Source organism: Corylus avellana, chromosome ca1 (genome assembly GCF_901000735.1).
Source record: "Corylus avellana chromosome ca1, CavTom2PMs-1.0".
Lineage (NCBI taxonomy): Eukaryota > Viridiplantae > Streptophyta > Magnoliopsida > Fagales > Betulaceae > Corylus > Corylus avellana.
The window spans coordinates 38,839,868-38,866,614 of record NC_081541.1 but is presented as its reverse complement, the minus strand read 5'-3'; the positions used below and the strand labels follow the sequence as shown (position 1 = coordinate 38,866,614).

General features: G+C 34.3%; 3 protein-coding genes across 21 annotated transcripts in view; 1 reads left to right on the top strand and 2 right to left on the bottom strand.

The window, feature by feature from the left end:
- Nucleotides 1–832: 832 nt before the first annotated feature.
- Nucleotides 833–26,747, top strand: part of LOC132178406 (dihydrolipoyllysine-residue acetyltransferase component 1 of pyruvate dehydrogenase complex, mitochondrial) — a 28,379-nt gene continuing 2,464 nt past the window's right edge. The window contains exons 1-24 of one of the 4 annotated variants that reach the window (XM_059590849.1): nucleotides 833–990; nucleotides 1,116–1,253; nucleotides 3,523–3,573; nucleotides 4,404–4,458; nucleotides 4,535–4,571; nucleotides 6,841–6,887; nucleotides 7,007–7,051; nucleotides 7,228–7,301; nucleotides 7,644–7,713; nucleotides 8,266–8,436; nucleotides 8,532–8,576; nucleotides 8,693–8,766; nucleotides 9,175–9,244; nucleotides 9,579–9,980; nucleotides 12,357–12,417; nucleotides 12,519–12,563; nucleotides 12,653–12,736; nucleotides 14,713–14,789; nucleotides 14,883–14,945; nucleotides 15,336–15,406; nucleotides 15,529–15,589; nucleotides 16,102–16,162; nucleotides 16,244–16,324; nucleotides 16,929–17,385. In XM_059590849.1, the coding sequence (XP_059446832.1) occupies nucleotides 1,147–1,253; nucleotides 3,523–3,573; nucleotides 4,404–4,458; nucleotides 4,535–4,571; nucleotides 6,841–6,887; nucleotides 7,007–7,051; nucleotides 7,228–7,301; nucleotides 7,644–7,713; nucleotides 8,266–8,436; nucleotides 8,532–8,576; nucleotides 8,693–8,766; nucleotides 9,175–9,244; nucleotides 9,579–9,980; nucleotides 12,357–12,417; nucleotides 12,519–12,563; nucleotides 12,653–12,736; nucleotides 14,713–14,789; nucleotides 14,883–14,945; nucleotides 15,336–15,406; nucleotides 15,529–15,589; nucleotides 16,102–16,162; nucleotides 16,244–16,324; nucleotides 16,929–16,987 (1,911 nt within the window). In that variant the 5' untranslated portion in view covers nucleotides 833–990; nucleotides 1,116–1,146 and the 3' untranslated portion in view covers nucleotides 16,988–17,385. Of the gene's footprint in view, nucleotides 991–1,115; nucleotides 1,254–3,522; nucleotides 3,574–4,403; nucleotides 4,459–4,534; nucleotides 4,572–6,824; nucleotides 6,888–7,006; nucleotides 7,052–7,227; nucleotides 7,302–7,643; nucleotides 7,714–8,265; nucleotides 8,437–8,531; nucleotides 8,577–8,692; nucleotides 8,767–9,174; nucleotides 9,245–9,578; nucleotides 9,981–12,356; nucleotides 12,418–12,518; nucleotides 12,564–12,652; nucleotides 12,737–14,712; nucleotides 14,790–14,882; nucleotides 14,946–15,335; nucleotides 15,407–15,528; nucleotides 15,590–16,101; nucleotides 16,163–16,243; nucleotides 16,325–16,928; nucleotides 17,386–26,747 lie in introns of those variants that run through there. The other 3 variants (XM_059590852.1, XM_059590866.1, XM_059590859.1) reach the window with 3 other exon arrangements.
- On the bottom strand, nucleotides 18,552–23,883 carry LOC132167452 (uncharacterized). Its single transcript, XM_059578436.1, has 4 exons — nucleotides 23,659–23,883; nucleotides 21,377–21,496; nucleotides 20,585–20,815; nucleotides 18,552–19,127 (listed from the first exon to the last, which is right to left on the bottom strand). Exons 1-4 carry the CDS (start codon nucleotides 23,848–23,850, stop codon nucleotides 18,732–18,734), a joined length of 939 nt encoding a protein of 312 aa, XP_059434419.1. The 5' UTR covers nucleotides 23,851–23,883; the 3' UTR covers nucleotides 18,552–18,731.
- The window catches only part of LOC132178284 (putative disease resistance protein RGA3), a 17,600-nt gene continuing 15,734 nt past the window's right edge, over nucleotides 24,882–26,747 (bottom strand). For 14 of the 16 annotated variants that reach the window (XM_059590765.1, XM_059590741.1, XM_059590784.1 and 11 more), the window contains 4 exons: nucleotides 26,191–26,308; nucleotides 26,007–26,091; nucleotides 25,564–25,644; nucleotides 24,882–25,314 (listed from right to left, as the gene is read on the bottom strand). The gene's annotated coding sequence lies outside the window, so the exon portion shown is untranslated. Of the gene's footprint in view, nucleotides 25,315–25,563; nucleotides 25,645–26,006; nucleotides 26,092–26,190; nucleotides 26,309–26,506; nucleotides 26,606–26,747 lie in introns of all 16 variants that reach the window. The other 2 variants (XM_059590735.1, XM_059590801.1) reach the window with 2 other exon arrangements.

Sequence of the window (26,747 nt, the reverse complement as noted above, 5' to 3'; positions counted from 1 at the left end):
CTAGTTCCAATAATTTTACTCTAAATTTATACAAACGATAAAGTATTTCAATTTTGTTATTTACACATTATTGTTTGGACTAGGGTATGTTTGGTATTATGATTCATATACAGAAAATGTGATTTTAAACTAAATCACAAAAAATAGATCGTTTGGAATTGCGTTTTTTTTTTTTGTTAAATGCACAATTTTGAAGGCTAAACATCGATTTTGAAGGTTAAATTGTGATTTTACCAAACGCTCATCTGTATTTTTTTATTTTTATTTTTATAAATTACACATTTCAAAATCACAATTTTTAAATCGCAACTCAAACAAACCTCAGTTGTCAACATGAGTGGTGTTCTAATACTTTGACTAGTAGAATAGCAATGTAATACCTTTCCCCCCTTTTTGTTGCACTACAACAAAAGATTCATTACAAAAGACAAAAAAAAGTATTTTTCTTCAAAAGAATTTTCTTTGACGGACAGAATTTTCCTTAAGTATTTATGTCATATTTTTAATTTTTACGTCCATTTTGAATAGAGCATGTGATTTTTATATTTATTTTTTAAAATTTATGTGAAAAAAATCACATACATTTTAATCATGTGTTAGTTTAATAAATTAAAATAAAATAAACATTTTCAACCTAATTTAAAAGATATGAATTGAAAAAGAAAATATTAAATTGGGTTTTGTGGAAATTTTTTTATCCAACAATAGGCCATGGACAAGGTGGTTAGGTGGGCATGAACCAGGAGGAGGAAACCCACCAGACGCCCATATAGAACCTATGGAAGGGTTACTATTTTTCTTTTAATTAATCAATTGCAGAAATTATAAATAAATAGATTAATTAAATAAATAGCCGCAGACTAGTGGGAGCGAGAGCTGGGACCGTTCCGCAGTCGCAAACTCGTACGAGCTCGCCATTGGCGACCTGCTTTACGAACAGAAAACGATAATTCTTTGATCACCAAGAACGTATTGGAAAACCCATTTACGGTAATTGATTAATAATCAATCTATCAACGCAAATTTATGTTATGTTTATATTGAATTATGTTGTTTGATCAAGGAGCTTTTTTTTTTTTTTTTTTTTTTTTTTGTATTTGGTTATCTCTGTGAAGAAAAGAAGAAGAAGAAGAGGAGTAATCGGAAATGGCGCTTTCACGGCTTCGGCATCCGGTGAGAGAGATCTCTCGCGCTCCGTCTCTCCTCCTGAAAGCCCGTCTTGTCTCGAACTCCTCTTCTAGATCTCTTTCAAGGTACTCTCTCTATTGTTCTCTCATAATTAACATGTTATATTATTTTTTATTTTTCATTTTTTTATTGTTTAGATTTGTGAAATATAGTTGACGACTTTGCAATTGAGTGAATTGGTTGTGAGGTGGTGGGGATTGTGAGAGTTGGGATGTTGGAGGTTGGTGGGTATGCGTCAGAATTTGTTCTTGGTGGCTCTATTTGGGTGATTATATGAGATGTTAGGTGCAAATTCTAGTGAAGAATAATGGGGGTTCGTTGATTTCACAGTTTTTAGTCCTGAAACTAGATTTCATCGACTTAAACTTGAAGAGAGCAAGTATTGGCAGAAAAGAAAGTTGAAGAGGGACCAAATGGTGTTCCACTGACATATGATATTACTTAAAGACTTTTTATGTAGTCTGGTTACTTCAATTGTCTTGTCTTAGTTCCAGTTGTGCTCTGACTCGATGAAGGACATGAGAAAACACAATCTATATTATGAATCACTAAACTGTGTACGAGGCTTCTGTGTCAAAGTGTGACCCTAGAATTAGTAGCGGTAGATATAGGCATATAAAGAAGAGGAAAAGAACAGAAATGGTGCGGTGGGCTTATAACTATATCCATGGGAGAAGGTATTGAAAATGGACTTACACTATGATATAAGAAGAACTACTTAACGAGTGCACTACACCAGACTTATGTGCACTATCTAACTACTACCGTGTTAGTTAGAGAATGCCTTCCTGTACATAGCTCAGAAGCACATCATGAGAGCTCTTTTGAAGCTTTACATCCTGGTATATCAGAGATTTGTTATCAGGACGACACAATTTCAAACTCTCACTCATTTTCTTCTAGAACATACTTGGTTGATATCTCCTAGTATGCTATTTATTGGTTGATTTCTATCTAAGAGTTTTTCTGTCGCAAATGGGACAGTTGTAGACTTGAAAGAGATGCTGTGACTGATTAATTAGCAAGTATTGAGATAGACCAGATTTCTCAACACCCAACAGAACTAGGATCTGCTGGTCAATCGAATAAAGCTGCCTATAAATCATTAGTTGTGCTAAATCTCAGTAAAAGAGAGTGTTTTCAAGTTTTTAAGAGTGGAAGATGGGTTAAATTAAAAGGTTCATTTTTCATGGAAGCAGCTAAAACGGATGTTTCAATGGTTAAGAGAAAAGGGTATGGTTTGGAATTGAGATAATAACATATGAAAAACTACATTCCTTGGGGGCTATTTTGGGGCAGTAAGCCACTGAGGAGACCCAAAAAAGTATCACATGAGAACTGTACCAGCTCTGTTTTAATGGATAATTTTTGTTGTGGGTGGAATTGGTTGCAGTAGTGGAAGAAAAAGAGGACAAAGAATTGTAGGCATTAAAACCTGGGATTGGAATTCCATTACAAAATTCTCAAATAAAGCTTCAAAATTTCTGCAAACATGTTTATTATTGAATTGAAAGCAGCACATCAATATATATAGGCTGCTAGTTTTGCAACGGTTTTCAAATTTAAAGACTTTGACTAATAGAACCTATCCTGGAATTACTAAAAACCAAATATAAAGATCCAATAACATAGGAAGACCAGGATAGAATCCATGGGCTCTTACTACAACCATGTCCTGGAACTTTGAAATCACAAAGATTCTGATTCCAAAATTTAAAAGAACTAAATCAAACTGAACCAGCCGCTTACTAGTGATAACAATTATAAACATAAGACTGAACAATAAATGGAGTAGAATATGTAGGGTTCCAAGTACGCAGATTTATTTGGTCTTTTATCTTGAGCTTCTTACAGCCTGTGTTAAATTTTTCTGCTCATGTTTATATTGTACATGTATGTAATTCACTAAATTTCCTTCCTCCTGCTTGGTGGTCATCATATGATTAAAAACTAAAAATTAATGTTTCCAAATGTCTGAATCAGATTAGTATAGTATTTCTGTTTCACTTTAAGATGATATTCATTTGATAACGATCATATTCTTTTTGATATGTGTGTGCATGTGGAGAGGCCTGCATGCACATACATACATATGAAAGTAAGATCTAAATGTCTAATGGCAATCGGGTTTCCTTTAGGCCTACATGTTGCTCTCACAATTTAAGTAATCATTTCTGGTCTAACTCTGATATATAACTCATATTTTCTAGATATTGGATACAATGTTGTTCTCAATGCATATTGCTCTCTCTCTCTCTCTCTCTTGGAATATGTTCTGGTGTCTAGAGCTGCAAAACTAAGCTTATATATGCTGTTTTTCTCCTGATGGTACAGCCCTCCCTGTATGCGAAATTCTCTTGTGGGTGGTCATGGATCTGTATTAAGGTTTGCATTCATCACCTTTCTATTTATTATCGGCTTGCAAATTCAGATACGATTGCTTCACATGGTTTTATGATTAATATATACAGATTCATGAAACAACTTATGTCTTGTGAATAGTAACTATCATGAAGCACATGCTGATTAATTTGAGGACTAGAGGTCCCTTTGATCTTGAACTTCCTCGAATTTATTGGCCATCTTGTCTTTATTACTCAAAAGGGGACATATGCTTTGGGTTGGGCATATTGACATAAAAAGTTAGTTACATCCATAGTTGAAACTAAGGGAAGTTAGGGATCATCAACTCAAGACCAGTTTGATTCAAGCATACAGATAATTTAGTGCAAACCTAAAGACGGCAGTAATACTGACCATAAACTTGTCCTAATCCTTACCACATTTCCTATTACAGCTCAAGGTGGGAAATTGCAATATAAAAATGGTTATTTTAAATTTGTTATTCCCAGTAATTTCTTATTCATTATATATTTCTGTATATATCTGTTTATGCATGTGACCTCACTTGCATGAAGTTGAACCAGCTCTTACTTTCCAGTTTTAGTTTGAGCTCGTCACTTGTTGTGTAAACAAGGTCCTGTTAATATTTTGACCCTAAATAAATTTTTTGTTTATCATAATATGTATGCATACATAATATTGAAGCCATTCAGCCTAGAACCACAAGAATGTTGTGTGCAAAACCCAATTTAAATCAATGTCTATTTTGGGTTTGTCTTCTCAGACCAACAAAGCTTTCAGTCCTAGCTATTTCTTTCTTTTGTTATCTACTTTTTTTTTTTTTCTTATTCACTGACAGTGATATATTTCAGGCCTGCATGTTTATTTATGCTCACGGGTGTTCATGATAATTCTTTGAAGTTAAAGGTTAGTGTTTGAAATGTATTAGTAAATAGCTTTTCATGGCGAGGGGTGTTTTCTGATACTGTTACAAAATTTTCAGCTGCGGGTTGGTGGTATCAAGTACTTCTCTTCTGCTGGTATATGTCTCCTCCATTTAGTTACAACCTTCTGCTTATCTTTCTGTAATTCTAGGATTTGTAAAATTGTGGATTAAAGGGGCTTGCTTGTGTTTCTTCATTGTCATGATTTTATACTTTTTATTTTTTACAGTTGTTGGTGAAATTAGATTTTAGCAAAAAGCCAGTGTCTTGTTTAAGATAGCAAGGAAGTAAATAAACTTTCAGAATTATTGTCAAGCTTTGGGCAATCTTAAATACAATCCAAAGCTGCAGGTCTATGCCTTCTTAATTCGTGCTGGGCTTGGCTTAGCCCTAACTAATTAATCTACTCCAAATGTTTTTATAGGCTTTGGGATGATAAGTTGGTCAGTGTCAAACATGAAGTGATTAGCTTCAAGCCACACTTTAAATTTGATATAATTTTTTTCATCACCTTTCCATACCAGCAATATTATCTTAATTATGGAACTATTTAGGTAGCTGACTACCTCATTTTATGCAACTCCCATGCAAATGTAATAACTTAGACCAACTTTTGAGCAAATGAATTAGTGCATGATTGCCAATGTCTTTAACCTAATGTTCGGGGCCTACAAACAGGTGTTATGGATCCATAACTCAAGGGCAAAATCTTGTTGTCCATTTGAAAATTCCTACTCTAATCTTAGAATACTTGAACTGGGAATGTGTATCACTAGTTGAAGTCATTTTGTATGGACTCATTCCCAACTTCTTGGGATCAGATGCCTGAGTCATTTTCTACCTTTCTTATCAAGAACTATAACCTATACTTTTTCCCAGTTCTAACCTTTAGTTTAGATGCATGAGTCCTTATCTATATATCTATATATTAGGCAAAACTAACCTATACAATTTTCTCACATTCTCTACTCGGTTGGTGCTACCTCTACTTAGAATCACATTTATTTATTTATTTTTTTAATGTCTTTTTTTTTTTTTGTTCTTGTATTGCAATTCATACATCATAACATTCTCATTTAAGCTACACTCTTTTTTGAACATGGTGTTGTTCTTATAGCTTAATATTTGAACCATAAAGCATATAATAAGTTCTGCAGTTTCTTAAAGAATTTCTCTTGTATACTTTATGTATACTTGGGTTGGGACTTTGCCCTTTTTCATGAATTCCATTGACTTATAAAAATAAAAATAAAAAGAATTTGTCATTACCTGGAGAAGTTGGAGACAGCAAAAAACTTGCAGCAATCCAAATTCACTTCTACATTTCATTAATGAAACTCTAATTAAGTGGCAATCTCTTCCGTCTGCCTTCCTTTTAGATTATCAATTTAAGATAAAACTATGGTATTTTCTGGGTATAGCTTTAGCCATCAATTTTCCTAATCCTTCCTCACATTTACTCCTAACCTTAGCAATATTTTAATATTATTGGTTGTCTTGGTCCAGCATAACCTAAACCGTTTAAATTCTTAAGTATCTCTCTGCAGCTTTTGCTTAGAATCAACCTTACTCTCTTGGTGTGTCAAGTTTCAGAAGAAACTTCTTTTTTATGTCTAGTGAGTTCATCCATAATGTAAAAGACAATATGGTCTTAGTGCCATTTGTTGATGACAGACCTATTCTGATAAGAAATTTGCCTCTTGTTCTTCCATTTATTTGTATGTCCTCAATGTGTTTGACTGATACTGTTTTATTACTTATTTATTTATTTTTTTTGGTAAGTAATTGAACCCAAAGAGAGGGGGAATGGTAGATTTGAACTAGTAAACCCTTCTTCATAAAGTGTAGTCCCCAACCGATTGAGCTCACTTGAGGTCCATTCAAAAGTAAAAAAAAAAAAAACCCTTCATAATTGAACCTCGGCATATTCCTCTTTAGGGCTACATAATATCCTGGTATAAGTCAATGAGGACCAAACTAAGTGCCCTTTCCTTCTCGTTAAACCTTTCTGTCAATTTCCTAGTATAATAATCTTTCATGACAATTCTCTTCGCATAAAAGCCAAATTAGCTCCTTAATACTGTTTGTTCTATTTTATGTCATTTCTCGAGACTCATAGGATTTACAAACAGTTGGTGCAACTTTGAGTATCACCTTATGGCTAATTTGTAGGTAAAATATGTTCCTTTCCTTCATTAAATGGAATCTTGTTCTTAGTTGTTTAGATTGTGTTGAAGAGATTTGTGGTACTGACATATACTGGATTAGTTTTTATTTGATAAAATGAATACATCTACTGTGCATACTTAATCGTGTGTTTTATCATTAATTATGACTTTTATCATCAAGTGGACTGTTAGTGCAGATCCACCACATACAACACTCCAGATGCCAGCTCTGTCTCCTACAATGGTAAGACATACAAAAATATGCGAGATGGAATTGATTTAAATGTTATCCACACTTAAACTGTGTTTTTCTTTTTTCCTTTCAAGAAGTTTTGTGATCCTAATTGTCATTCTTTCATGCAGAATCAAGGTAATATTGCGAAATGGAGGAAGAAAGAAGGAGATAAGGTAAGTTATACCAAAAGTTTCATATAATTCTGAGAGTTTAAACCTAAGTTCTGTTCAGCATGATGTTCTTAAAGATAATTGTTGAAAAATAAATCCTTCCTCTTGATGTAGTGGGGATCAATTTGTTATTTCATTAGTGAATTTGTGTCTTCCTGACTGTTGATTTAATCTAACAGATAGAGGTAGGCGATGTACTATGTGAAATTGAGACTGACAAAGCTACTCTTGAGTTTGAAAGCCTTGAAGAGGGGTAATGTTTATTATCTGTATTGATTAATATACGATACGTAATTGTGTGATGCACACCAGTCATGGAGAAAGACATTGTTTAGTACCAGTCTTCACATCAGATGTTTCATTTGGCATTGACAAGAAGAATATTTACTTTCTTGAATAGTCATCTTTCCCTTCCCTGTTTATTTTGCAAACACTTTCTTTCATATCCCTTTTCTCTCTCTCTCTCTCTCTCTCTCTCTCTATATATATATATATATACATATAAAATGTTGATTATAACTACTTAAAGATAGGAAAATCTGATCCATCCTAAAATGCTTTATGCCTTGTTTCTTGTATGGGTTAAATTCTGCAGGTTTCTGGCTAAGATTTTGGTACCTGAAGGCTCAAAGGATGTACCTGTTGGACAACCTATTGCAATAACGGTAACCTGTTTTTGATAAGTAGTAATCAAGTTTTATTAACAATAATGGTAACCTGTGATAATCCTTTATCAACGATTTCCTTTTGTTTTCATGGAAAGCTATCTACTGTTGATTTCATTGTAGGGGAAATATTTCATTTTGTAAAGATATTGTAAAGCATGTACTTATACATATATATACATAAAAGATGTTGAAAAACATTTTGGGGAATTTATAATTATTTGAGAATTCTATTAGGTCAAAATTAATTTGTCCCTCCCCCTCCTTTCTTATTTTAGTTTTAGGCTACAATTAGAACGTATTTTATTAAATTATGTGCTAAAGCTAAAGATTGTTTAAGTATTATGCTTTTACAGTATCTGATATCTTTTAATCTGTTTTTAATCAGATATCTTCTAGAAACTTTTTATTTTTTTACTTTTTTTATGGTCTTGACCTCAATTTTTAATATGTGACGCTGATTTTTCAATGTCTTTCCAATAGTTTTTGTTTCAGTATTAACCATTCAGATACTTAAATTGTTGTAAAACCTTACTTTTGTGGGTTTACCAGGTTGAGGATCCAGATGATATCAAAAATGTCCCTGCTACTGTGGGAGACGGATCTGAGGTCAGAGAGGAAAAATCAACAACTACGGACAATGTGCTAGAGAAAAATTCGATGAAGACATCTGAGCTTCCTCCTCATGCTGTTCTTGATATGCCTGCATTATCCCCAACTATGGTAAGGAGGATTGTATATCTTTTTCTGCTCAGATTATTATGCTAAGTTTTCTAACTCTGATAGATGCTTAATGTTGCTTTTATATGTATGCACAGAATCAAGGAAACATTGCAAAGTGGCGAAAGAAAGAAGGAGACAAGGTCAGTTGTTTGATATAAGGTTTTAAATATGTTAGTGTAACTACTTCTTACTTCTAATTTGGTGGATAAAGAATAATTGCATTAAACATACCCCTTGATTATTTACTAACTGACAGATAGAAGTGGGTGACGTAATATGTGAGATAGAGACAGACAAAGCCACCCTTGAATTTGAAAGTCTTGAAGAGGGGTAATATTCTTTCCTTATGCTAGGTTTATAGTTGTAGAGGTGCACTTTGGCTAATACTAAATATGAAAGTGACATAGCTCGTGTCTTAACATGGTATTTATTTACTTGTAGTCTAGGTCATCAACATTTATTACTTCTTTGCATGTCTAATCAATTTGAGGGGGACATTGACGATGTTGTTAAACACAGATTTGTTAAACACAGATTCTATGTGTCCATTATAGTGACTTTAATCAAGTTGAAATGTATATAATCATGGCTTCAGCCGTGAATTTACAACATTTAGCTCTAATGGTAGTGCCAGTTTTCTTACGATCTTTCTTCTTGTTGATGAGAAAGTTCCTGAATTGTTATTATTGAAGCTCATTATAGATTTCTTTACATTTTTAAGTGGAATGTTGGCTGTAGGTACTTGGCTAAAATAGTAGCACCTGAAGGTTCAAAGGACATAGCTGTGGGACAACCTATTGCAGTAACAGTAAGTGTGATGATGCTTGTACAGTTGTATAACTTTCTGTTCACCTTAGCAACTTGCAGGTAATGATATTATAGCTGGCAGTAAGGCACCTGTAAGGGTGCAAATTGTTGCAGTCTGTACCTGTAAGGCTGAGATTGTTGTAATATAAGTTTTAATTTATCTTGTTGCCTTAAAAAAAGAAAATTAATGTACAAGCTGCTATTAAATGCTTATTAGATTGATTAGTGGTTATGGTTTCTTCCAGCACTGTTTGTGGAAATTTTATTCCTTGAACTATTTATTAGAATTCTAGCCACTTACACACTATGAAAACACTTTGCCTGTTTTTTGCAAGGTTGAGGATCCAGCTGATATTGAAACGGTCAAAAATAGTGCTATCAGTGGTTTGGGAATCAAAGAGGAAATAGCAACACACAATGACGATGGAAATGAAGCAAAAGCTCAAAAAACAAGTATTGCAAGGATCAGTCCATCTGCAAAGTTGCTAATTACAGAATATGGATTGGATTCATCAACATTAAAAGCATCGGGTTCTCATGGTACGCTGCTGAAGGGGGATGTTTTATCTGCAATTAAGGCAGGAAAAGGATCTTCTAAAGTCTCTTCATCTAAAGAGAAGGCACCTACATCACCTCAAACCACGCTAAAAGCTTCTGCCACAGTTTCACCAGATACTAGATCTCACTTGAAGCAGTCAGATTCTTTCGAAGATCTTCCCAATAGTCAAATTCGCAAGGTACATTAATGGTAATTAGATTTGAGCACTGTTATTTCTGTTTATAGTGGATTTTTCTGTGTGTCATGTGGATCTTGGAAGATAAAAGTTAAAAGAGACTACAATACTGCATTTGAGGCTCGTTACTGATGCCCAATATATCTGATGGTTTAACAATGTTTTCGTGTAGCTGATGGTTATTTGTCAAATTAAAATAAAATTTGTAGTGCCAAGACTACTGGACGTTCAAAAATATACATGACTATGATGTAAATTAGGATGGTGAGAAAGGGACAAAGACCAAAATTGATGTCATGAGAAGTCAGAGGTGGCAACTTATGAATGACATGGTGTGAATAAGATGGATAAGATGGTCTAGAGAAGATTGTTGACTGCTCCAGCTGCAGGAATAATCTGGTTCAACCTGACACACCCCAAGGTCAAGGGGAGAAGCCTAAGAGAATCACAGTCAAGGAAATGACAAAAAGCTTGTCTCCTACAATCAATCCTATGATCTTGTCTTAGATTGAAAATATATAAAGAAAGAGGATTCTATCAATGATTCTTCGTAGGTGGGATGGATTTCATTGACTTGTCTTGACATGAACCATTTTATGTAGGTGAGGGAATTTGTACCAAAGTAGTACAACCCCTGAAGAAAGAAGTCTAATCCAAGTCTTAGGAGGAAGAATTAAAAACTCTACTGCTTTGTCACATGAAAACTAATATTTTCTGCGAAAAATTACAAACTGGAGTTTTGCATACCTCGTGTACTTTCCATTCACTTGTGCTACACCCTTTTTGACTTTCGTTTAATAAAGTCTTGGTATGTAATTTTTTTATTTAAAAAAAAAACTTGCTTTTGTTTAGCATATTCATAAAATAAAAAAGGTAGTAATTTTATGTTTATTAAGTATCACGGAGGGCTATTATTTTGTGCAATAGTAGAAGTCAGTCTGTTAAGTAGAAGTGTGTGGGTCCAATTCTTGAGAACAATCACTTCATGCAAAAATGCTAAAGATAAGAACTGTATACAAATCTCTCAAGGAGGACCAGCACTTGAAGTGCTCTAAGTATCAAACTGATCTGCCGGTCTAGTGGAACTTGATATTGGTTGTATCAACTGAGATATGATAAACAAGGAGAAGTAATGTATAAACTGTAATATGAAACACAAACACATGCATGCACATTTTGGGTAAATCACAAGAATAGCATATTGTTTATTGTTATGGTTCCTCCTTTTTCTGCATAATAGGATGTTATAATATTGTTAGAATGAACCTTAGGTTGTCATTACATATGTTGATCATGCCATGTATTGGTTCTGGTTACATATTTGTGTCAGCAATACAGGAAGAAGCTTAGTACTACAGTCAAATACTTTTTTTTTTTTAGAAGTAATGAAGTATATAATAAAAAGCGCAGAGGGGTGCAATACTAGTACATATGAAGTATACAAGAGAATGCCTAAGACAAAAGAGAAAAGAGAACAAGAAAATCAGAATAACTAATTACTAAGGGAGCTAAACAAGCAGCTGTCCAGGAAAATAGGGAAAAAAGAAGAAGAAAAAGGACTTGAACTCCTCTAAGGTCCTCTCTTGATTATTGAGGTTCCTATCATTTCTTTCCCTCCAGAGGCTCCACATAAGACAAAGAGGCACCATTTTCCAAACAGTAGCGCTCTGAGAGTTACCCCCTGACCACCAACAGGTCATCAAATCCGCAACACTATTAGGCATAACTCAGGAAAGCCCAAAACGACCGAAGATGGCATTCCATAAGGCGCTAGCAACCTCACAATGGAGGAGGAGATGATCAATGGATTCCCTGTTTAGTTTACACAAATAGCACCTATTGACCACATTGAGATGTCTTTTCCTGAGGTTGTCCAGAGTAAGGATCTTCCCTAAGGCCGCCGACCAAGCAAATAAAGCAACTTTCAAGGGGGCCTTAGTCCGCCAAATACTTTTCCAAGGGAAAGAAGAATTGCCATTGTGTGCTAGGATCTTATAAAAAGACCTGACATAAAAAATCCCTATGCGAGACGGGATCCACCAAAGCTTGTCCTCCCCTCCTCTTCTCCCACTGTTAGAGTATAATAGGGAATAGAAGGAGGCCAAGATATCCACTTCCCAATTGTGAACCAAGCGAATAAAGCTGCCGTACTACAGTCAAATACTTAATGCAACTAGTCTGAGGCATTGCTTTAGACTTCACATTTAAATTAAATTTTAGTCTAAATAGCGGGCTAATGATAGCAATACATTTGAGCTTTGCAACCTATGACATTTAGACGCTATTTTTGGAACCTATTTCTTTTTTGTTTTTGTTGGGTTCTTAACTTGCAGTTGATAGTGTGTGGTGCTGAAAGATCATGATTGTTTTGCTTTGCAGGTCATAGCTAAAAGGTTGATAGAATCAAAACAAAATACACCACATTTATATTTATCAGCAGGTTTGGATTCTCTGTGGTCTACTCTGTATTTGTTAAGTTGAAAAATCTATGGTTGTTAATGTAAATTTACCTATATCTAAAATATTTATGATGTTTATTAGATGTTGTACTGGATCCTCTTCTTTCTCTTAGGAAGGAACTCAAAGGTATGGAATATAAACTTCAATCTGTTACTTCAGTTTCTTGGGCATATATATACTCTGGCAGATCTTTCATTTTACTTCCTCAATTACAGAGCAGCATGATGTTAAAGTTTCAGTGAATGACATTGTCATCAAAGCTGTAGCGGTTGCGTTGAGAAATGTACCGGAAGCCAATGGTAAAGACATATGACTTATGATATGGTTTAAGTAAACTACTCAATACACGTATAATTGGTGGCCACTGGCAGAAGTTTATTGTTGTGGGTAGTAGAGTCAATCCTGAAAATCAACTTGTACTTATTTTAAATAGAAGTAAAATGAAGCATCTACGAAAGGTTTGATGTGAGAGTCTTTTTGGGAAACATGCTGTGCTCCCAAACCCGCATAGACATATTTTCTGGATTATCCTTCACCAAAAAGGTTGTGAAAAATCCCAAATTTTTTCACTACTAGTACTTGTTAATTTTTGTTCTTTGCTTGCATAGTTTTCTACTTCCAACTATTGCTTGGGTTGGTTGATCCCTGTGAGGCAGCAACCACTGAGTGAACGGCCAAATAAATTCATATACTTGTTAAAAATCAAATGACAAACATTTGTGTGCTGTTTACTTATCAAAAAAAAAAAAATCATAGGCTTGAAATGGTCTAATATGTCATGAATTTCCAGCTTTCATTGCTTTATTTTTTGTCAGTAACTTTTAATGGAAAAAAAATGGAATACTTTATTTGGATAGGCTATGCCAGCTTGATCTGAACAGTAGTCATTGAACAATGGAAATTTTACCTTTAGTTACATGTGAACTGTTTTGATTGGATGGTCAATAGTGGATGTCCTGAATAACAAAGGAAATATTACTTTTTAGTTACATCTGAATGTAAAAGTTCTTACTCTTGATGTGCTTGTTTCCTGATTGTCATTTTCAAGGAGTTTGCCACTTCTGTCTTTTTTATCATTCCAGCAACCTTGAGCTTGTCATTAGTCTATTGATTACTATGGACGTTCATTTCCACTACTTGCTTGTATTAGCAGCAACATGCCCCCTTTTGGGAAATTGTATTGTAGATGTATTCTAAATTTCCCTAAAAAAAGTTCCACATTGAAATTCAGTACCCTTATCTGTTTACTGATGTTTCCTGTGTATTATTATCTGTCAGATTGATGACTTTATGGAAAAATTGTAGGGTTAAATGCCTTTTTGGTCCCTAGGTTTTAACGACTTTATTTTTTCCCACCTTGGTTTCATTTTGTATTATAGTTGGTACCTCTTTTATGGGTAAATGCGGAGATGGTAGTTCTGTCAATCTTTTGTTCTTGAAACTAATGGAATTCAATGTCAAACCAATAAAAACCCAAACCAATCAAAACCTGCCACCTGTCATATCCCTCAACAATTTGTTTTTTTTTCAATTTTTTAAGTTTTTTTTTTTTTTTAAATTAATAAAATGAAGAAAAATAGAAAATAATTTAAAAAAAAAAAAAAAAAAAATTGGAATGAAGAGGGGTGGCTTGAGCCACCTTTTTGTGCCAATGGGGCTGGCCAGCCACCCTCAAATAGTAAAAAGAGGTGGCCGAAACCTCCCCAAGGCCTTGGGGGTGGCTCGACCACTCCCTTTTGGCTTGGGGGTGGCCCCCCATTGTCCAAAATGTGGCCTTATTGGCACAAAAAGGTGGCTCCAGACACCCATCTTCATTTCCTTTTTCTTTTTTTTTTTAATAATTATTTTCTATTTTTTCTTCATTTTAAAAGTTTTTTAAATTTTTTATTGAGGCATATGACACATGGCAAGTTTTTATTGGTTTGATGTAGAATTTCGTTAGTTTTATGATGGATGGAAGATTGACGGAGGTACTATCTCCGTATTTACCTATAAAAGAAGTACCAACCTATATGCAAAATGAAACCTAGGTGAGAAAAAATGAAGTCGTTAAAACCCAAGGACCAAAAATGGCATTTAACCCAAAATTTAATTGCTATATTTTTATTCATATTTGGGAGTTCATTTCTTTTTAGTGCTGGTTGAGTTGTCTGTTTGCATACATACAAACATGTTGCATGTTTTATCTCCTTTTTGTTTTGGTTGAATACTATAAAACAGAAATTTAGTCTATACTATTCTGATAATGAAATTTTTCTCTCTCGGTACATGGTAGCTTACTGGAATGTTGAGAAAGGAGAAATTGTACTGTGCAATTCTGTTGACATTTCAATTGCAGTGGCGACGGAGAAGGTATGAGACTGATATTTTTGGTTTAGAAAATTTTAAACAGATTTATCAAAAAAACAAAATTTAACAGTGCCTCATCATATTATATTGCTTCAGGGATTAATGACTCCAATAGTGAGGAATGCAGATCAGAAGACAATATCGTCAATATCCTTGGAGGTACTCTACTAGTAATTCGCGGTTTTGGTTTGATGACTTCATTTTGGGTTCCTTATTAGATTTGAGCCTGTATTTTATTTTTTGTTTGTTCTCTTTTCCCCAAAGGAAAGAATCATCTGCTTGAGTGTGGCTACACTTCAGAAACGTGTATCAATTAATTATGTCCTTTTGATTGCTGTGATATCTAATAAAATTAAATTGGTATGGAATCTACAGAAAAAAATGGTAGTTACTCAAACATGGATTTTGGCGTAAAAAATTAAGTATTCTCGTAAACCCACTTAATTATATATATATAAAAAAATATCTACCACTTCCTATTCTTGTTAATCATCAATTCAATTTTAATGTGGATCATTGTCAATTTCTCTGCTGATATTTGAGCTTCAGGTGAAGGAATTAGCTGAGAAGGCAAGAGCAGGCAAGCTTTTGCCAAATGAATTCCAAGGAGGAACTTTTAGGTAACTATAACCTACTGCACAAATTTTATATTTTAATTGTTTTTATTACACTAGTAAGCTAATTACATATTCATTTTGTTAGAAGAATTCATTTTAAACTTTCCTTCTGAATCTTTATGCAGCATTTCGAACTTGGGAATGTTTCCGGTGGACAATTTTTGTGCAATAATAAACCCCCCTCAGGCTCTCTCTCTCTCTCTCTCTCTCTCTCTCTCTCTCTAAGTTTATTTAAGTTTACTTATTTTTTTGTTTGTTCAATAACTTTACTGGTGATGGTGTTAGCTCTAGAATACAGAGATCCTTTGTAAAATTATTTGATGTGTTAAAATTGATAGCATTCTTTTCATTTTCGAAAAATGAGTGGCTCAATTTTATTTGTTGGTAAAGGAAGTCCTGGTGTCAGGAATTCAAATATTTAAGAGCACATAATTTTGGGATGCTTTCGGCTCAGAAATTTCATTTTGAATACGTGGCAAATAACTCTTTTCCATTTTCTGAATGCAGCCTGTGTAAATGAAGATTATTGACGGGAATTTACACTGCTAAATCTATTTTTTTCCATCATCTTCTCTTTTCATTTTCAGATAATAGAAAATGGCTTTAAATAAGGATAGCAGATTGACACTGTAGTGCTCTACATTTAGTTGATGTTGCAAGTTGTTATTCTCTTATATAAATTTGTTCATTTCCTTCAGGCTGGTATCCTTGCTGTTGGTAGAGGCAACAAAGTTGTTGAACCAGTAATTGGAAGTGATGGTAAAATATTTGTAGCTTTTTGTACCTTTTATTTTATGCTTCTAATACCAGATTAGATGACGTGGCTCATTTTTCACCCAGGAGTCGAAAGGCCTGCAGTTGTCACAAAAATGAACTTAACATTATCCGCTGATCACCGTGTTTTTGATGGCAAAGTTGGAGGTACAATCTCTACTTTTCATCAAAGTTTGATATGAATTCATACTCCATATGGTGTTCAAGACCAATCAACATCTCTTCTGGTCTAGGATGCTGCCTCATAAATGATTAATCTTTCAAACACTGTTTTGCACAGTGGACAATAGTAACTATTTCAGTTTCTTCTCAAGGCTTCTGGTTTTGTAGTCATATTAATTTTGAGCAATCATGAGCTGGGGCCTTAGCAGAGAGTTGGCTGCCAAGTTGCCCGCCATGTTCATCCTTGAATGTATCATGACGCCGTTGGTTAATGACAAATTGGGGAGGCTTATTGCATAGAGTATCTAAATTCCTTACTGTGATTGGCCACGAGTGAAGCTTAGACTTGAAATATGCTCTACTTTCTAATTGTTGTTGGTAGACAAATGCAGAACTAATATAGAGGGTTCTGATTTATTTCTTTCTTGTTTAAATTTCTAGTCTTCTATTGTCTTGTTCATCGCCCATTCAAGTTATTTGCTATATAAGTAGTCAAAAGGCTGCCTGGAGGGTCATGATAACATAGTTCCATCCCTATTCATATTATATGTGTACTTGCTTATGAGGTTAACACTACTTTATCCTGCAGGTGCATTCCTCTCAGCTTTGCATTCAAACTTTAGTGACATCCGAAGACTTCTTCTGTAATAACATAAGAAAAGCCCCCAATTAACTACTGGGATACCCTGAGATCAACCATGGTGGAGGATGTAATTCAAAATTTAGTCAGAATTTTTCACATTAGCGTGTAATTTTCTTCATGGAGTTCCCCTCCATTCTACCGTCTTGCTTGCGGTATTTTTGAACCCAACTTTCCCATAGATAACCAAATTGCTGAGGCACATAAGCAATGAGTTTTTTGCACAATTTTCAGGTTTCTAATGTTATGAGGTTTAAGACAATTGTACTGAGGTTTTCTGGACAAGAAAACACAACTGTTACAAGGTTTTGATTTTTTTCGTTACTCCATTTTTCAGAATGATGATGTATAAAAAAATCAAGGAAAATAAGCATCTTTATCAATGAATGAATTCTTGATTGTTATTGATGGTGATGCTGGTGAAATGTTCATTGTATTACCTGTGTCCCTAGTTCCTAATTAGGCCAAAGCTTGATCTTAATCTTCGTTTTGAGTTTTGACAATCTGTAAACCTGTTTGCTGCATAGATATTTATAACCAAAGCATTCTATGGCCACAAATTTGAGACAGACCAGTTACAGCAGATGCAGCTTTACCAGTACGGGAAGGTCAAGAAGTTAATGGCCAGATGACTGGAACCTTTTCCTAAGATGTATGAGAACTGCTGAATTTGTAGAATTTACACCTTCACCCATGTGAGTCCTACAAATCAAAAGGTTGATTTTTAGAGAAGTTGAATAGGAGGAGGACATTTAGGCACTGCCAGGGAGATGGACATCTCTGAAGGCATATGGAATGTGTTGCATGTCAATGATGTCATACAAGGTGCACTTCTATGTTACAAAAGCTTAAGCAAATAAATAAAGCAGATGATGAACTAGGGCTTGATTGGTTTGACTTGAGATTTGTTTTTTTGTCAGCACAACCTATAAGAGCATTCACATTGGTTTATATATATATATATATATAAACAAAATCAACTTTATCTAATTTAGCTAATGAGTTTTGAAAGACACTATACATCAAATTATCTATTTATTTTATCTATATTATTTATTTATTTTTAATTTTTTTATAAGAATTGTATTTTTCCTCTAAAGATCATATTTTTCAACTTTTGGAAAAAAAGATATGTGAAAAGAGAAATAACAGGAAAAAATTTTAGGAAAAGAGAGATGTGGAAGAGAAATAATAAGAGAATATTTTGGGAAAAGCAGGTGTATAAAAAAATAGTATATTAATAAGATGATTTGTGACCAGTGCCGCTACCTACGGTATATTAATAAGAAATAGTATGTTCATAAATGCAACAAAAATCTAGTTTGCATTTGAGATGCATAATTTAATGTAGAAGGTTTTTTAGTATTTTGCTTATCTATTTTACATATAAAAGTAAAAAAGAAGCTAAGCCATTGTGAGTGCTCTAAGCAGCATTGGGAGGGTCTTCAAATTATAAGCAAATAGAGTTCAAAATTGCAACAAGCAGCATAACTGCACACAAACTAAAAAAAAAAATCCAAGCAAGAAAAACAGAACGTTTCCTAAAACTATATATTGCATCAAAACAACCCAGATTCGAAAGCACTATATGCATTCAAAAACTGATTCTTAGGGTTCCTGTGACCCCATTGTGGGCAGCCTCATCTAAAATAATATGGGGAAAAAAAATGGAAAAACACATTTGCCTCTTGGAGAATATAAGAAACAATTCCAGAGTCGTAAACAAACTTTATCAGAATTTTTTTTTTCTAATTAAAATATTGTTGCCACTCTAGGGTTAACCTCTTTGACAGCAAGTGGTTCATACCACTGCGGGCCAAAACCAGCAGCTTTTCTTGCTTCCTCATTGAAAGGTGGCTTCAATGGTCCCCTGAAGTATGTCCTCACTATTGAGTGAAACTTCTGAATTACTTCATCTTCCTCTAGCGTTTTTTCACTTTCTCCTGCCCCACCTGGAGATGCCAAGCTGCCTTGATTCCAAGCAGGATTTTCAGCCCCTAGGCAAAGATATTTAAACCATTTAACCCCAGCAGCACAATGGGTAATCTCTTCTGGGTAAATCACTCTCTCTAGTAACTCTGCTGTCTCATTATCGCCTCCATTGCGAAACCGAGAAATGGTTGTGGGAAGCACATCAAGTCCTCTTGCCTGTGTTCAAACTCAAATTTGTTATTATTTATAAAAAAAAAAATTATTCACTAACACCATAGAGAAAGGGTGTACTCTAGTGTTGCATTATAACTAAATGAGCCAACACTACATACAAGTCTGATGAAAGGATAAATATTTGGAGAAGTTCAAGAAAATGGAGCCATCACCACAAATGGTAGGATCAATTCATCTCAAAAATCCAGAACCAAGTTGCATGATTTGTAACTATGGCTCCATTTCTTCAATGCCTGCAATCAGGACTATGGATTTTTACTAGCAGATGTATGTGTAAACAAAAAAAAAAAAATCAATTTCCATCTGCTTTGAATGGCAATGTTGATAGCCTAAGTTCATTAGAAACTAAATTTGTGAAAACAGATCCTTCCTGAATGAAAAAATATACTTGACTGCGGCCACCAGCTAAGAGCATTCCCAGCAGCTACCCGGTCATATTCCCTAAATTTAAGGATCCAAACTACTTTTTGCTTCCCTATGTCAATTTACACTCCAATAGCTTCCTTAATTGCTTCCCTATACCATTAAAATATTATTTTTTATTTTACTTTTTTTATATTTTATTCCTATAATTTATACTTTCTCTCTCTCCCTCATATTTTCTTCTTCTTTCTTCCGACAGTACCCATTTCTTCTTCTCTGTGATTTTGCCATTTTCTTCTCAAATGGTTCAAGTTGTGGCTTCTATTTCTTCTTCGATTTGCGTCTACGATTTCTTCTCCGAATTCTTCTCCGATCTGCGATTTCTTCTCCGATTTGCGTCAAGTTTGAGGACTCGGAGCGGTACGTTTATGGATGGAAATCTGATCGTGAACAAGGATGGGGTTCAGATCGTCTCTCAGACCGAAATTGAAGCAATAAAATTTGATGGTTTCAGTCTTTGATTTGCGATTTGCAATTTCTCCTCTGATTCACCATGTTCATTCCTTCTCTTCTCCTCTGAAACCTCAAGAAATCCTCCACCTTCTTTGATGTTGTTGCTGGCCATTGGAAATGATTTGACAAAATCAGAGGTCTTTTGAGATTAAGCTTGCAAAGTGGGTCAGGGAAGGCCTCTCTTCTCCTTCTGCGTTTGCTTGAACGGAGAAGAAGAAAAGAAAATGCTGGGGAAAGAAGGGGAAAACGAAGAGAGGAGAGAGGAGAGAGAGCATCAGTTTTATCAATATAATAATCATATGGATTGCTACAGTTGAACCCAAAACATTGGGTTCAACTGTAGCAGCTGATGGTTTAAGGAACCATATAGGGAATCTGCTGTAAGACGTTTTTTGTGATTTTTTGGACATATTCCCTAGACATAGGGAACAGACCCCCTTATAGGGAGTCTGCTGGGAATGCTCTAATATCCTAGAGGTGATATATGTTGTAGTGAATAATTTAAACCATGTTGGTCCAAATGAATTCATTTTAAAATAAGAAAGTTGGTAAGGAAAAAACACCTCATGGACGCAATGCTCAACTGCCAGACGTGCTAAGAGATCAGTGGAAGTAGCAGTAGCAGAGTCCCAGAGGCCATCGTGAGCTGGTAATGCTCCATAAAAAGAACCCAGCCCCTCTAGCCGTTCCGCAAGGAGAGTGAAGTGTCTGCCCTCATCCTGAGCCACCTTAACAAAATCGGTGAAGAAATCTCTTGGCATTGCAGCTTGCTTACCAAAGCGAGCTATTATATCCTATAAAATTACAGATTTACATGACAGATAAGTAAGAGACAACACATGAGATAGATACAACAAGAAATTAATGCATCTACAAAAGAATAGATTTAAGTAGATGAACATGTATATGAATAACTGAGGCGTGGTTGCCTCACTTTCACTTTTGTAATGTAAAAACAAAATGAATATGATGCAGGAGAAGAAGAAAAAAAGAGTTTGGAAGCGTATTTTCAAAACTATGTTTTGAATATATTAGAGTTTCAGATACTATAGGATTCCATATTGGATAATAACAATAGAAGTGAGTGATTAATCTAGTATTGTTGGGTCCAAAGTAGATTTAATCATTTTTGTTTTAAGTTCGCGTCTCAAAAATCAAAATGTTACATCAAAATCCAAACTTGGATGCTTCTCCATGTGTTTATCCTCCAAAGTTCTTCTATGCATAATTTGGTAGTAGTACACTTCTGGGTTATCGCAAAAACAGTTTAAGGACACTCCAAAAAAGAAGTGTTATATAAAAGAATTCCCTTAATATAAACTCATAAGGAGACAGACAAGTTAAAGAAATAATACCCAAGACAAGTCAATAGCCCAGCTCTCAATGTGCACAAGACTATGCACAATGGCCTGCCTACTCTGCAAGCTACCTGCTTTTCCAAGCTTCGGCATGAGACTCGGTGACACCAACTTGACCTGCACAAAAGACTCATTTATGTGTTTCATTGAACAGTTAGCATAAAGTAGCACATGGGCATGGGATATGCAACTACATTTTAATGTTAATATTTATCTATTAATCAGATTTCTTAATATGGTAATAATTAACTTATTATTTTTAAGAGACATCCTTACATATGGTGTAAAATGGTCGTGGTTCTTAATTATTTGGAAGAGGTCCAATAAGAATATAAACATACCCATTTGTACCATCTCTCAATGTAATGTATAGATACACCAAGTCATTTATAGATCATACAGTAATATACTTGAGAATATTTCGGGAAAGAAAGATGCTTCTTTAGTGGAGCTTTGAACCCAACTATTATTTTATTGTAAAATTAGTTTAAGTCATACGACAAACAATTAGGAGAATGAAGTGGAACATAGAAGAATAATGATGGAGATCTCCACAAGCACTTAAATGAAAACAAATAAGAGAATAAAGGATAAAATATCATATTATTTTATATCATATAAAAAGAAAATCGCAAACGTTCAAATTCTATCTCTTTTGTTGAGAGATACTTTTATATATGTGCATCTGGAGAGAGCAATTCTCAAAATTTTGAAGATTGTGAGAGAACGGTGATAACATTAAAAGACATATTGTTCAAAACTCTATGGGTGGATGGCTGCTATCAATAGTTCTTGCTTTGCTAATTTTGTAGTGTTTCCGGATGTGTTCTTTCCCTCTCCCTAAGTGGATATTTCTCTTGTATACTCTTTGTATGAAAAAATTTATATAATTCAGGTGCTTGGAAAATATAAGACTATTTTATGTACATGAAAGGCTATAACTGTGCATATGAGTTAGATGCATTAAGATCACATGAGAAATCTTTTCTATGTTTGTGAAGAGATGTAAATATTAGACGGTTGGTAATTAGTGAAGTCCATCATAATTCGGTTATTCGCAGGTCGATACAATTGTGTTTAGTTATAATGACTAATTGATAGGCTATTGAACTCTTGTGAAAGTCCAAACCTATTTATTTGATTAGTGCAATGAGATGAAACTGTTTATATATTTTCTTGTCAGATTAACATTTATATCAATCAACATGTGTTATAAAAATGAAAATGTATCACGCACATTTTTGTGGGTTTATGCAAATTTGTAAATACCATCTATCTCACAGCCTCTTTAATTCTCTTAAAATTTGTTAAACACATGGACATTTTTGTAAATCCTATCAAAGTTTAGTTGAACCTTTGCTTAATACTAACATGAAATGAGCATAAGCATTTGTTATAAGAATCACGCTGGCTACTATCAACGGTTTCATGTGATTCTTATCATCATGATAGAAAGTTCAATCTTGGGCTCCGTTTCTTTTCTTTTGGTGTAAAATATTTTCTGTTGGAAAATGTTTCAATTGAAAACATTTTCAAGGAAAACTGGTTATTTTCCGGTGTTTGGTTGCAAAGCTCTTTTCTTTTCTTTTTTTCTAATTAAAAAAAAAAAGAAAAAAAAAAAGCCATGACCAAAGCTTAAAATGGTCTGAAAAACACTTTCAAGTGTTTGGTTGAAACCTAAAAAATGCTCTAAAAACACCATGACCATTAGAGCTGCTAATTTTTTACACAACCCACAAACCCAACACGAAATTAAAGAGTTAGGATTAATGAGTTTGACTCATTTAATTAAATGAGTCGGGTTAAAGTTGACCTATATAATCTTGTATTCATACTCCGAAACGACTAGAACCCATTATGCGACATAATGGTTTACAAATGTCAACATGATCCGTGAACTCGAAACGAATCTGATACATATTCTCGACGCAACCCAAACTCGTCACATGAATACGAATTGCCACCCTAAGTCAACCATCACCCCTCACCCAAAATCAGCATACAGTAGCAAAATCACCACACAAACACCGAATTCAAAAAATCACACGGAGATAGAGACTGAAAAATGGGTTTAAACAAAATTTTCGGTCGCCCCAAATATCCAATAATATAAAATAAAAACACCAAATCCTTTACATATTATATACGGAATATTCGAGCAAAGAGGCAGTGGCTTTTGGGCTTTAAAATTCTTATAATATGACTACATCTTATTATATTATCATTGATAGGATCTATCTATATAAAGAGAGCATTTCAGGGAGTTGAAGTGCACGTACGTTGGAGAGCCTTGCGGGGCGATCTGGGACGGGGAGGTCCAGGGACGGGTCGTAGGGCTGAGTGATGGTCCCCTGGAGCCACTGAGAAGCGACCGAATCGCCGAGCCGCGCCTTCTCGAATGGGTCCGCTGTGTTGAGGACTCCAACGGCTGCTTCCACAAGGGTCTCGGCTCGGTCTTGCCGCCGGCTCATTTTCCCTGTCGCCACTACGCTTTGCAGATTGCAATGAATAATAATAGATTATTAGATAATTGCATAAACAACACGTGTTCCAACACGAAACGACGGGAACTTGTTGGAGGTCACGTGATCCTATAGAGGAGTATTTTATTTAATTATTTATTTTTATATATAACAATATAGGACTAATAAATAATAAATCTTTGGTTAGAGATATTTGATGTAAAGTTTCATTTTAATATTTAAAAACTTAATTAGATAAATCTGAGTTTATGATTTTGGTATATGAGCTTCAAAATAGTTTATTTCTTTAATTTATTGTATTTTACACAATTTATAAATACTGAGATTGTAAAAACTTTAAATTTTAAGAAGTTAAACAAATATATGAGTTAAAATTAAGGGAAAAGATCAAAATAACCTTGTGTGATTTGAGGTTTCATAATTTCACTCTTTGGATTTCTAATTTTGTCAATTAAATTTTTAATCTTTGAAAACAATATCAAATAAGTTCTTCCATCCATTTTTGAATAATTGTTCTTATAGAATGGATATGAAAATACTAAGAAATGAAAAAACCAGAAAGAAAAAGATCCTTTGGCCATGTCAATGAGTAATTCTATTAATCACCCCTCTCTCAAAGTTTATGGAGTGTGATTCTCCAACTAAAAAATTAATCTTTATGCACTAAATACTATAACGACTCACCCCATATAGGCTTTGAAATGACTATAACGACTCACCCCATATAGGCTTTGAAATGTATAGCATTACTCTTGGTCGACGGACAAGTAGGCTTTTCGCCTCCGTGGTTATGTATTTGTTTGTTAGTTTTTTTAGATTGCAAATTTGAAGTTCTTACCCTTTCACCTCATAATTTCCTTGAAGCAAATTTTAAAGACAGACTCATTTATAGTTATTACCACTACATTCTAGGTGCAGAGGTTAGGCAGCGATAGGGGATAGAATGGTCGATCTGTTTCTGTTTGTTGATGGGATTCGGACAATCTGCTCATTGTGATGAATTTTTGCAGAGATGAAAATAAATCTTTCAAGAAAATCTGTCATTGTGAAATTTGAATTACACAAAATGTATATCAAGTATAGACTCCTCTTCAAAGCAAGAATTATGAACTCAAATTTAAGAAGATATCTTCGACATATTCGGGAATACTACATACCCGAAAACTTAGAAAACGATAACCAAAATATATATATATATATATATATATATATATATATATATATATATCAAAATGAAAATTCAGGTCTCTGGGAATGACTCAGGCAACTGCTGTGAGTCTTCATGGAAGAAAATCTGCAGTAAATATGATTTTGTATCTCAATCCACACTAGCATATGAATTTTCCCTCGCTCTTTTGGTTGACAATCCTGATTTCCATACAGCAGCCAACTGCAAGATCATTGATGTAGCGCCAGCATGATCAATCAAATACTGCTTGTCTTCCTGTACATCTGCAGCAGATCATATCCAAACTTGCATGGTTAAATTTAAATCAGCTTGTATTGGTTAAATATCAAGATTGATATATTTCAAGTTGTAAAATTATTCCATAACTAGTTTGGTTCCTATAAGCACTATAGGCACAATTGGGGGAATTCACTGGAAGCCAAAAAATAGATGTGTCAGACTGATACTGGAGGATTATCCATAAATTAACCAAACAAATTAAGAACAAATGTTATTGGGTTATGATGAAAAACCTTGTTGGGGATATTTTCATAGCTGGCTTTGCTGATGAGAGAAAAGGCCAACAAGAAAACATCTGTTATAATCCTCCTGTCCTGTATTCACCAACTTCGTTAAGTACATAGGACACATATAATTTTATTCTCTATGAAAACTAAATATGTAAAGGGTGTGTGGTTGAAAAAAAAACCACAGCAACCAAAAAAAAATTGTAATTCAAGTTGCTGATGCCTAATTTTTACCAATTTATCAATCTATAATATAAATTTCCAAGTGTGATAAACTCTCTCATACAGAAGAGAAATGTCATTTTGTATACTCCTATCCTTCTATTCTCCTTTTTTTGAAAATTGGACATGGAATTTATAGGAGGAGAAGGATAAGAGTATACTAAATAGCAGTAACTCCAGACAGAATATAGCAGCAATCTGATGATACCCATGAAGCAATTACTTACCAGCAGTGTCCCATAGTCCAAGGTTAATTGTGCTACCATCAACCACGATAGCACTAAAGTTGTTGGTCGCAGTGGGCACACATTCCTATAAGAATATGAAGTAAAACAGATCAAGATTTAATTGTTGAGGTGGTAATCTAGAAAGAGACACAAAAGACAGTTTTTTTAATAAACATCCAATTACCTGAATTCTCCACTATGACAAAAAATGCAAGTCCCTTTGAAATTGTTGAGGTGGCCATTTCACAGTTCCAACAGATGATACTGCTGGCTCTTGTCATCTTATTTGGAAAGTGAATTACCTGGCATCAGTTAGGACAAACACAAGAGTGTCATCTTATTTGGTAAGTGCTTTAAACATCTTATATGTTTAATTTAACGAATCACTTCAAAGATGAATGCAATGGCAGCCTAGGATTCTCTCCGGTTCATTTGCGCTGGAGAGGAACCAAATTATGCAATAGCACACTTTTGTTTTGTTTTGTAGTTAAAGTATTTACCAAATGCCACCTTCAAAATTTTGTCTTAAGAGCCACCTCACATATTTTTGATAAGTAGAGCCACCTCACATATTTAAAATTGAGTAATCACATATTTCCCTGCAACAACAGCTAATTATCAGTCTAATATCAACCACACATATTCTTATTACATGAACTAAAGGACTTTATCACCAACTCATTCTCTTCCATGTTTGGACTTCACAAAAAGGGAAAACGAAGGAAAATAAGAACTTCACAA

Coding starts and splice junctions, on each gene's coding strand:
- LOC132167452 (XM_059578436.1), bottom strand. CDS start 23,850: ATGAGCCGGCGGCAAGACCGAGCCGAGACCCTTGTGGAAGCAGCCGTT. Junction 20,816..21,376: donor GGGCTATTGACTTGTCTTGG/GTATTATTTCTT, acceptor GTAATTTTATAG/GATATAATAGCTCGCTTTGG. Junction 19,128..20,584: donor TTGAGCATTGCGTCCATGAG/GTGTTTTTTCCT, acceptor GTTTGAACACAG/GCAAGAGGACTTGATGTGCT.